The sequence below is a fragment of the Calliphora vicina genome, chromosome 1, assembly GCF_958450345.1.
Source record: "Calliphora vicina chromosome 1, idCalVici1.1, whole genome shotgun sequence".
NCBI classification, from domain to species: domain Eukaryota; kingdom Metazoa; phylum Arthropoda; class Insecta; order Diptera; family Calliphoridae; genus Calliphora; species Calliphora vicina.
Window position 1 is genome coordinate 15,263,230 of NC_088780.1, and position 11,814 is coordinate 15,275,043.

The following is an 11,814-nucleotide window of genomic DNA, read 5'->3' on the forward strand; positions in this document are numbered from 1 at the left end:
GGCATAATCCGAACTACTTAGTGAATCGGATTTACTAAAGGATAGTGTTTGTACATTTTCATAATTATTTTTACTAAAATTAAATTTCTTGGGCGTCTCCTCTACGGAGGAGCAATTGGAGTTGGTGCGCTTATGCTTGCCGATGAAAAGCTCGACGTATTTTTTGACCCTGAGCTCGACCCACCGATTGAGCCGACTTCTGTTGTTCAAAATTTTGATTGAGATAAGCTTCTAGATAGTTGATGTTCTTGGATAAATCCAATTTGGACTTGTAGGTTTTATACAAAGTGCCCGGCTTTTGTTTATGATCCTGATGATAGGCGTTATAGGGTCTCATAGTTGCGTATATTATCCCTGTTACTTATGAAGCGAAAAATCTCTACATTGCACATGATTTTGAAGCTGGAAGATGTATGATGCCAACCCAAATTGGAACGCTGATATCCCACGTTATTGAATTTTTTGCATTTATCTTTGAGTTTTTGTAGGCCCTGTCTTGTTTTAGCCAGCAGTCGGAAGAAGTAAGTGTTTTTGCTTTGAGTTTGGCTGGCTGGGGTTTAAAGGTTGCGTTTGATTGGGATATGAAATCTTAAGTCTTTCCAGCTGTGTCCCTGACAAGGGCACATTTATGTCGGTGGAAGAAGCTGAAGCTGTTTTGGATATTTTTCTCAAAGAAATTTGCTTAAAAACGCTTGAAGATGAGCTGGGGGTAAGCAGTTTTGCTTACTTGGAACGTAAACTCTCCTCTGCCAAAGGAGGAACCTGTAGTATTAATAAGAATCTTAATAAGAACCCCTTCAAAAAGGCCAGTAGAAAATGTTACCCCTTAAAAAGTGGGCAATTTTATTCTTTGAGAAAGCGTGAAATTTTCAATAGATTTACGAAAATTGTGCTCCTTACGAAACCATTTTTTTTTATCAAAAATTTACTCCTTAAGAATGTAGGAAAATTGGACTCCTTTAACAAAATTTTACTCTATAAGAAACTGTGAATTATGGAAAATATTACTCCTTAAGAAATAATGAAATTTTCTATAGAAACTCTTATAGAAAATGTTACTTCTTTTTGCTCCTTGAGAGTAAAATATTCTATAGAAAACTTAACTACTTAAGAATGATGCGTACTACTAAAGAAAACGAGAGTTTTTCGAGAGAGAATATGAAAGTTTTTCTTTAGAACAGAATGAAATTTTAAGAAAGTTTGAAATTTTTATTTGAAACTGGAAATTCCTGCATTTATTTTTAGCGCTATTAACATTATTAATAATTGAAAACTATGTTTTTTATTTCCAGTGAAAAGGCCGATCTAAAATCACGCTCAGATAGTACTAGCGGTGGACCGCCCGGTGATTCTATCTATACAACCCCAGCGGGTTTTCACCATCAACAACAGCAACAGCAGCAACAACAACAGGCTCAGGCACAAGCCACCCAGCAACTGCATCCACATCATCAGCAATTGGCAGCAGCAGCTGCTGCTGCAGCTGTTGCCAACAATCATGGACATCATGGATCACCCGAAGCAATGAAGGTACGAATGGCTGCAATGATATTACAGCCACCCACTAGGGTCTAGCAGGCAATAACCAATATGACCACAAATACAACAACAACTACTAATACTACAACTACAACAACAACTACGAATACTAATACTGCAACAACAACGACGACAAGCACAAGTACTGATACCAAGACAACCATTAATGATGTAGAGACAGTGTCTAACAAAACAAATACTCTGACAAACAACAACAATGCTCTGACACAAATAAATCAAAATAATAAATTACAGACTGAGGAACCGCTAAAGGACTTGAAAAACTCTAAAGATAATAAAATTCTTGAGAGTGTTTTGCAAATGGACTCAAATAATGAGTCCTCAATGGGTGTTGAGGATAAAAACCAAAGTTTTTTTAAAATAAATAGCAGCATTACGGATAATTGTAAAGATAATAATAATTTAGTTAGTTTAGTGTTAGATTTAGATAAGTTATCAAATAATAATATAAATATAAATTGTAGTAATTTAGAGACAGCAGAAGATAATAAGGAATTAATAAATCTTAATAAAGAAACGGAATTATTAACAGCATCTAGTGTAACTTTAAATGATTTAACAGCTAATAAAGTTAGTTTAGAGGATTGCAGCAATAATTTGCCAAATAAGGAAGATTGTTTTAATTTAACGTCCAGTGCAGAGCCAAATAGCTCTCATGATTTCCTACAATCTCTAGATGGCCAGCAGTTGCAAATCTCTGTGGTGGAGTCGTTTTTAGACTCGGAAAGCTATAAGTTGCTGCAAAAGCTGCCCATTAATAATCCTTTCTATAGATTTCACAAACAATCAAATTCGTTTCGTGAAATGCGTACGAAAAAAACGTCCTTTAATTTTTTAACAAACATACGAAAATTTAAGTCTGATACGGATTTATGTCAAACGCCTGATATGACAGCAGCTGCAACCCATGCAAACACAAACACAACAAATACAAATAGTTTTTATTTTAAAAATAATATTGTAGTTGTAGCCAATCAATGTAAAAAGAATAATAGTAATAATACCACAACTATAACTAGAAATCAAAAATTAGATATTAAATTTACACGCCAACAATTCAATAAACTACAAAATAATCCTCAACAAATGGCCCAACCCATTGCGGGCTCCTCCATGATGCTGATAAAACCCACCAATGATTTCAACAACAGCACCGTCATCACCAATCCCTTTTCCATATTCCACGACGATGAGTCGCATTTGACTTTAACAGTGGATAAACGTTTGCGTTGTGCCAGCTCGGCCAGCCGTAGATTGGTTAGGAAACCCACGGGCACAAATTCCTCCTCCACCTCCTCGGCTGGCTCGGTGTCGTTGCAACAGTCCAAGCCGTTTTGCAGCCAACAGCAATTGAATAACTATCATTATTTGTATGGGGTTCCTATAAAGAAATTCGAAAGACAAGACTTTCCTCCTTTGGCAGAGGCAAGTTTACGTTCCAAGAAAGCAAAACTGCCCACCTCCAGCTCATCGTCAAGTGTTTTTAAGCAAATTTCTTTGAGAAAAGTTTCCAAAACAGCCTCGGCCTCTTCCACCAACATACATGTGCCTTTGTCAGGGCCACAGCTGAAAAGACTCAAGATTTCGTATCCCAATCATACGCAACCCTTAAACCCAACTGCCAGCCAAACTCACAGCAAAAACACTTACTTCTCCCGGCTGCAGGCTAAAACAAGGCAGGGCCTGCAAAAACTCAAAGACAAATGCAAACAATTTAATACCGTAGGCTCTCAGCGTTCCCATTTGGGGCGGCATCATACATCTTCCAGTTTCAAAACCATGTCCAAGGTGGAGAGTTTTCGTTTCATAAGTGACAGGGATAATATACGCAACTATGAGACCCGTTGCATGGCCGCCTATCATCAGGATCACAAACAAAAGCCAGGCACTTTGTATAAAACCTACAAATCCGAATTGGATTTATCCAAGAACCTCAACTATCTAGAAGCTTATCTAAATCAAAATTTTGAACAACAACAGTCGGCTCAATCGGTGGGTCGAGCTCAGGGTCAAAAAATACGTCGAGCTTTTCATCAGATAAGTGAAAGCTCCGGCAAGCATAAGCGCACCAACTCCAATTGCTCCTCCGTAGAGGAAACGCCCAAGAAATTGAATTTTAGTAAAAATAATTATGAAAATGTACAAACACTACCCTTTAGTAAATCCGATTCACTAAGTAGTTCGGATTATGCCTCAGTTTTCTCCGCCAATTGTGGTGAGGAGTTAGTGACAAACCTGAAAAATGATAAGACTGATTTAAGCTCCCCCCATAAACTGCGCTACGAACATCCCAAAATGTCCGAATTTGTATGTGATAGTAAGAATCTGAAACTGAAACTAAACAAACCAGGAGATATGGACAAAGGTATTCTCTTACAAAAACAGGAACTGGAAAATCATTTAGTGGAAGCCGATGAGGAAGTAGAGGATAATGAGTTGGTTTTCAAGCAGGAACTACTGAGAATATGCCAAAATAAAGCAACCCACTTCTATGAGGATGAGTTTCCTTTGGATATACCCGAGGATGAGGAAGATGAGCTGGCCTGCAATAACATTCGGATCTTGATAAATAACTCCGAGGACTTTGAAAGGTCACCGGAGGAAGATTGGTATATGCAGAGATCTGAAAATGATAATTTATCCGAGGTGGCCTTCTATCAATCGCTCAATGATCAGCAGTTATATGAGGAGAGACAGCTAAACTATGATCCTTTTATAGCCCACTTGCATGCAGATCTGTATCCTTTTAATTCAGAAACCGAGGATGAAAAACAATTGATATCCTCCTCTTCATCACTGCAGCGCTCCCAGAGATTAAGCAATTCCCTGAAATATGACTATCAACCATCAAACACAGATTTAAATAACAAATCCTTGCATTTGCAGGACTACAAAACGGCGGCAGAAAATGCTCAGTTAATGCAAAGTCTGTACAAAACATATCAATCACAAACTAAACCGCCGACTTTGTCCAATTCCTCCTCCTCAACATCATCCATAAATCAGCAGCAGCCAACTCAGACACAAACTCAAACACAAAATAAATATAAACTCAACAACCATAATGCCCTCAAAATCCAAACCAATGCCACACCCACCTTTAGCAACGTCACCACCACCAACAACATACATCAACTACCACCACGCCGAACCTCCACCTCTTCTTCAGACAATTTCGATTCATTTATCACCTGCAGATCTTATCAACACACCAAAATACCCTCCAAAAGATCTTCATTTACGCAATACCAACAGCGATCTCCCCTTAGCATGCAAGCACCCGCACAGCCTCAAATGAATGCTCTGAATTATTATGGTGTCTCTTCCAGCAATGACACCTACAGCATACCCTTCAAACTACAATCCTCTTCATCCTCCTCCAATCATTCCTCTAAACTCTCCAATTCATCCAGCAATTCGACCACTTCATCCTCCCACACCAATCCCTTAATAATACCCTCCACTCATATAAATTCATTGGCCTCGGCTGCTGCACAACCTGCAGCCGCTCAAATAAATTTATCAAAATTATACAACAATCAAAATGCCTCCTCATCATCGAACACTTCATCCTCGACCATAATAACGAATATTGCGCCGGGGCTTACAGGCCCATCGTTGCTATATAATCAAGAGAAACGTGATAAATTTATATTGGAATACGAGTGTTAGCAACTGGGTGCTGATGGTGGCCAAAATAATTTATTATTAGCTTGTCAAATGTATCAAAGGAAACAGCAGAATCATGTCTATAAATCATTTATAATTTTAGTGCCTTTAAGGCTTAATTTTTCATAATGTTTTCATCACTCTCTCCCCACTTTTTTTTGTTACTCTAGGTCTTTAAGAAAAGAAAACGAGCTACATTACCTTAATTGCTTAACTGTCCACAAGTGCTTGTTTACTTTTCTTTTTGAAGATATCTAAATTATTTTTGAAGTTATGGAAATTTTTGTGTGGTGTGGAAGAATGTTTTTGTTGTGGAGCCTTAAGGGCTTCTAAAAAAGAGTTTCTAATTAATATTAAACAATTATTGTTTATAGAACTTTGATTGTTTTTTAATTATGTAGATAAATAATTAAAGGGAGTTTTTGATGGCAGTAAAACAAACTATGTAATAATTAAATTTCAAAGAAGCTGCCAAATTTGCAAGTTACTTTAACTTTATTCAATCATACACAAAGAAAACAGATTCGTGATAGCAACCGAATTTGTTGCCAATCGAATGATTCTGCCTTAGTGACCGAATTTTACAGTTGTGGCTACAAAATTTTAGAAGGAGTAACAAAAGATTGGTTTCTTCAAGTGAAATTCTTCTTTATCAACTGACTTTCTGTTGATAGAACCGAAAAATTCTATGTGTACAACCGAATCATTCGATTGGCAACAAATTCGGTTGCTATCACGAATCTGTTTTCTGTGTGTATGTTTTCCAAACCTCTCTGGAACTACAGTTGTGCCTGAATTCGTGCCAAATTTGAATTTGCCGCCAAAAAAAATACCTGACAGTATACGTTGTTGAACAATATTTCAAAAAAATAGAAGTTCAACGGTTGCAGTTCGAAGAATTCTTACAAAAAGGCTCGGCTTTATTAATCGTGTAAATTGTAGCATTTATGATTCTTGCACTAAATTTAAGATTTAGTATTAAATTCAAGATGTGGTACTTAATTTAAGATTTGGTACTAAATTTAGGATTTGGTACTAAATTTAAGATTTGTTATTAAATTTAAGATTTTGTACTAAATTTAAGATTTGGTACTAAATTTAAGATTGGGTACTAAATTTAGGATTTGGTACTAAATTTAGGATTTGGTACTAAATTTAAGATTTGGTACTAAATTTAAGATTTGTTATTAAATATAAGATTTGGTACTAAATTTAAGATTTGGTACTAAATTTAAGATTTAGTACAAAATTTAAGAATTGGTACTAAATTTAAAATTAGGTACTAAATTACAGATTTGGTACTAAATTTAGGATTTTATACTAGATTTAAGATTTGGTACTAAATTTTATATTTGGTACTTAATTTAAGATTTGGTACTAAATTTAAGATTTAGTACAAAATTTAAGAATTGGTACTAAATTATAGATTTGGTACTAAATTTAGGATTTGGTACTAGATTTAAGATTTGGTACTAAATTTAAGATTTGGTACTAAATTTTATATTTGGTAATTAATTTAAAATTTGGTACTAAATTTAAGATTTAGTACAAAATTTAAGAATTGGTACTAAATTATAGATTTGGTACTAAATTTAAGATTTGGTACTAAATTTCAAATTTGGTACTTAATTTAAGATTTGGAACTAAATTTAAGATTTGGTACTAAATTTAAGATTTAGTACAAAATTTAAGAATTGGTACTAAATTTAAAATTAGGTACTAAATTACAGATTTGGTACTAAATTTAGGATTTTATACTAGATTTAAGATTTGGTACTAAATTTAGGATTTTATACTAGATTTAAGATTTGGTACTAAATTTTATATTTGGTACTTAATTTAAGATTTGGTACTAAATTTAAGATTTAGTACAAAATTTAAGAATTGGTACTAAATTATAGATTTGGTACTAAATTTAGGATTTGGTACTAGATTTAAGATTTGGTACTAAATTTAAGATTTGGTACTAAATTTTATATTTGGTAATTAATTTAAGATTTGGTACTAAATTTAAGATTTAGTACAAAATTTAAGAATTGGTATTAAATTATAAATTTGGTACTAAATTTAGGATTTTATACTAGATTTAAGATTTGGTACTAAATTTTATATTTGGTACTTAATTTAAAATTTGGTACTAAATTTAAGATTTAGTACAAAATTTAAGAATTGGTACTAAATTATAGATTTGGTACTAAATTTAGGATTTGGTACTAGATTTAAGATTTGGTACTAAATTTAAGATTTGGTACTAAATTTTATATTTGGTAATTAATTTAAAATTTGGTACTAAATTTAAGATTTAGTACAAAATTTAAGAATTGGTACTAAATTATAGATTTGGTACTAAATTTAAGATTTGGTACTAAATTTCAAATTTGGTACTTAATTTAAGATTTGGAACTAAATTTAAGATTTGGTACTAAATTTAAGATTTAGTACAAAATTTAAGAATTGGTACTAAATTTAAAATTAGGTACTAAATTACAGATTTGGTACTAAATTTAGGATTTTATACTAGATTTAAGATTTGGTACTAAATTTTATATTTGGTACTTAATTTAAGATTTGGTACTAAATTTAAGATTTAGTACAAAATTTAAAAATTGGTACTAAATTTAAAATTAGTTTCTGAATTTCAGATTTGGTACTAAATTCAAGATTTGGTACTTAATTTAAGATTTGGTACCAAATTTCAGATTTGGTACTTAATTTAAGATTTGGTACTAAATTTAAGAATTGGTACTAAATTTAAAATTAGGTACTGAATTTAAGACTTGATACTTTATTTAAAATTTGTTACTAAATTTATGATTTGGTACTAAATTTAACAATTGGTAATTAATTCTACATTTAGTGCTGAAGTTAATAGTTTCAGATTCTCTTTTTTTTTGAGAGTATTCCAAGAATTCTTCAATAATATGGATATAAATGCGGCATATTTTCAGGCGTTGTGTATTTATTCCAACAGTGTTTTCATTTGCCACATAAACCTAAGCTTATGCTGTGAATTTAATAAAAATATTTACAAATGTAGCTGAAACACCACAAATTTCCATTATATTAAAAATAACCAAAATTTCCCCTAAAATCCCACAACATACAATGTAATTAATTAATTGCCCAATTCACAACTGGTGTTGTAGCGTTGTATCGTTGTATGTCGTAAATATTTTTCAAACAAATTTTTCGAAACAAAAACAAAACATTAATAAAAAAAATTACGACATACAACGATACAACGCTACAACACCAGTTGTGAATTGGGCAAATGTAAATAAATTTAATCACAATTAAATAAAAATTGGCCTAAAATACATTATAAAAAGCTTCAAAACTATAGAAAGGAAAATTAAAAAAAAAATAATCATTCTTAATAAATCTTATTGTAAAAAAATACCTTAATAAAACAAATAAATTCCTTAATTATCAGCAAACAATTTAATGTATAATTATGTATAAATTAAAACGATAACTAAAATTAATTTAAATATAAAATTATTAATATTAAACGAAAAAAAAAAATGCAAAACAAAAACCTACTACTAAAACAAATATTAATTAAATAAAACTTTAATGATAAATATTATTATTAAAAAAAAAAATTGTGAAATTTTCTGACAATAATGAGATTCAATTATAAATTTAATAAATTAATGAAGAAAAACAACCCTAAAAAATATAAATAAATAAATTGTTAAAAACAAAAAAACCAACAATTCTATATATAAATAATAATAAAGAAATAAAAAAACCTAAATAAACATAGATACTTATATATAAATTAACAGATAAAATTATGAAAGAAAAACCTTATTAATATTATTGAATTTATTATATTACGATAAAGTTTAATTAACTTTAAACAATACCATGATAAGCCCTCTTTAATTAAAACAGTGGCTCATAAAATTAAACGTCTGCTGTTGAAATCCGAAAAAAAAACATAGAAATTTGCCAAGTTTGTTAGTTAGTGTGAACAAAAAAAAAATTTATTAATTTTTTCATATATATTTTATTAAATTATTAACACTATTTTTCACAGTTGTTGTATCTGTAATTATGTTAATTTAAGTTTAATATTGAATTTTATATTTGCAAATAAAATATGCATATAGCTGCTTATTTACCATAATGATAATCTTGTGAATAATGATTTTTTCTTTTTTTTTTGGTTTTGAAATATTTGTTATAACAAACTCAGTTATTAGAAAAAAAATGTTGTTATAAATACTATAAAGTATGAATTAATATTTGTTTGTGAATAAAAGAAATAATATTTAACTAAAAAAGTTATTAATTGTTATTAATGAGAAATGGAGAAAAAAAAACAGATATTCCAAAGATATTATTGAAATAAACGCAGTAAAACAAGGCTGAAATATGTAAAGAGAGTTTGAAACTGAATAGATTTTAGATTTGATACCAAATTTTAGATATGTTACTAGAGAATTTTAATTTTAGAACTCAATTTAAGATTTAGTACCAAATTAGACATTTGGTAATATGTTTTCGACTTGGTACTAAATTTAATACTTGGTACTAACTTAAATATTTGGTACTAAATTTGAAACTTAAACTTAATACTAAATTTAAGATTGGATACTAAATTTGAGATTTCGTACTGAAATTTGAACGTAGGTACTAAATTTAGGATTTGGTACTAAATTTGAGATTTGTTACTAAGTTTTAGATTTGTTACTAAAATTTGAATTTGGTACTGAATTCGAAATTTGGCACCAAATTTAAGATTTGGTACTAAATTTTATATTTGATTTGGTACTAAATTCAAGATTTGGTACCAAATATGAGATTTGTTACTAAATTTCAGATTTGGTACTAAATAAGAGATTTGGTAGTAAATTTGAGATTTCGTACTAAATTCTAGATTTGGTACTAAATTTAAAATTTGGCACAAAATTTAAGATTTGGTATTAAATTTGAGATTTGGTACTAAATTTTATATTTGGTACTAAATTTTATATTTGGTACTAAATTTTAGATTTGGTTCTAAATTATATATTTGGTACTAAATTTTAGATTTGGTAATAAATTTGAGATTTCGTACTAAATTCTAGATTTGGTACTAAATTTTTGATTTAGTACTAAATTTTTGATTTAGTATTGAATTTGAATCTTAGAACTAAATTCAAGATTTGGAACTAAATTTAAGATTCTATAATTTATACTTTGGTACTAAATTTATAATTTGCTACTAAATTTATAATTTGGTCATAAATTTGAGATTTGGTAGTAATTTTGAATCACTAAATTGTATACTAAATTTGAAATTTCATATTAAATTTTAGATTTGGTACTAAATATTAGATTTGGTACTATATTTTAGATTTGGTACTAAATTTAAGATTTGGTACTAAATTTAAGATTTGGTACTAAATTTAAGATTTGGTACTAAATTTAAGATTTGGTACTAAATTTAAGATTTGGTACTAAATTTATGATTTGTACCAAATTTCAGATTTAGTACTTAATTTAAGATTTGGTACTAGATTTAGGATTTGGTACTAAATTTAGGATTTGGTACTAAATTCAAGATTTGGTACTAAATTTAGGATTTGGTACTAAATTTAGGATTTGGTATTAAATTTAGGATTTGGTACTAAATTTAAGATTTAGTACTAGATATAAGATGTACTAAATTTATAATTTCGTACTAAATTTGTAATTTGGTACTAAATTTATAATTTGATACTAAATTCTTGATTTGGTACTAAATTTAAGATTTGGTACTAAATTTAGGATTGTTTGGTATTTCATATTAAATTTTAGATTTGGTACTAAATATTAGATTTGGTACTATATTTTAGATTTGGTACTAAATATGGGATTTCATATAATATATTTGAGATTTGGTACTAAATTTCAGATTTTAGATTTGGTACTAAATTTTAGATTTGGTACTAAATTTAAAATTTGGCACAAAATTTAAGATTTGGTATTAAATTTGAGATTTGGTACTAAATTTGAGATTTAGTAATAAATTTGAGATTTCGTACTAAATTCTAGATTTGGTACTAAATTTAAAATTTGGCACAAAATTTAAGATTTGGTATTAAATTTGAGATTTGGTACTAAATTTTATATTTGGTACTAAATTTTAGATTTGGTACTAAATTTTATATTTGGTACTAAATTTTAGATTTGATTCTAAATTTTATATTTGGTACTAAATTTTATATTTGGTACTAAATTTGAGATTTTTTAGATTTGGTACCAAATATGAGATTTGTTACTAAATTTTCGGATTTGGTACTGAATTCGAAATTTGGTACTAAATAATAAATTTGTTACTAAATATAACATTTGGTACTAAATTTGAGATTTCGTACTAAATTCTAGATTTGTTTTTTTTTATTTAAATTTTTGATTTAGTATTGAATTTGAATATTAGTACTAAATTAAAGCTTTGGTACAAAATTAAAGATTTGGTACTAAATTTAAGATTTGGTACTAAATTTAAGATTTGGTACTAAATTTGACATTAAGTACTAAATTTTAAATTTGGTACTAAATTCAAGATTTGGTACTTAATTTAAGATTTATTACTAAATTCAAGATTTGGAA

At 29.4% G+C, this 11,814-nt stretch overlaps 3 protein-coding genes across 3 annotated transcripts in view; all 3 read left to right on the forward strand.

Annotated features, from left to right (window-relative positions):
- LOC135964177 (hemicentin-2-like) overlaps positions 1 to 1,575 on the forward strand; it is a 291,111-nt gene extending 289,536 nt beyond the window's left edge. The window contains exon 14 of the mRNA XM_065516291.1: positions 1,293 to 1,575. Within this exon, the coding sequence (XP_065372363.1) occupies positions 1,293 to 1,575 (283 nt within the window). The remainder of the gene's footprint in view (positions 1 to 1,292) is intronic.
- A 15-nt stretch (positions 1,576 to 1,590) lies between these two features.
- On the forward strand, positions 1,591 to 4,517 carry LOC135949254 (ras guanine nucleotide exchange factor B-like). Its single transcript, XM_065498760.1, has 2 exons — positions 1,591 to 4,378; positions 4,447 to 4,517. The coding sequence occupies exons 1-2, from the start codon at positions 1,591 to 1,593 to the stop codon at positions 4,515 to 4,517; spliced, it is 2,859 nt and encodes a 952-aa protein (XP_065354832.1).
- Positions 4,518 to 4,830: 313 nt separating this feature from the next.
- LOC135949258 (uncharacterized) lies at positions 4,831 to 5,232 on the forward strand. The gene has a single exon (XM_065498764.1). The coding sequence runs from the start codon at positions 4,831 to 4,833 to the stop codon at positions 5,230 to 5,232; it is 402 nt and encodes a 133-aa protein (XP_065354836.1).
- Positions 5,233 to 11,814: the final 6,582 nt, after the last annotated feature.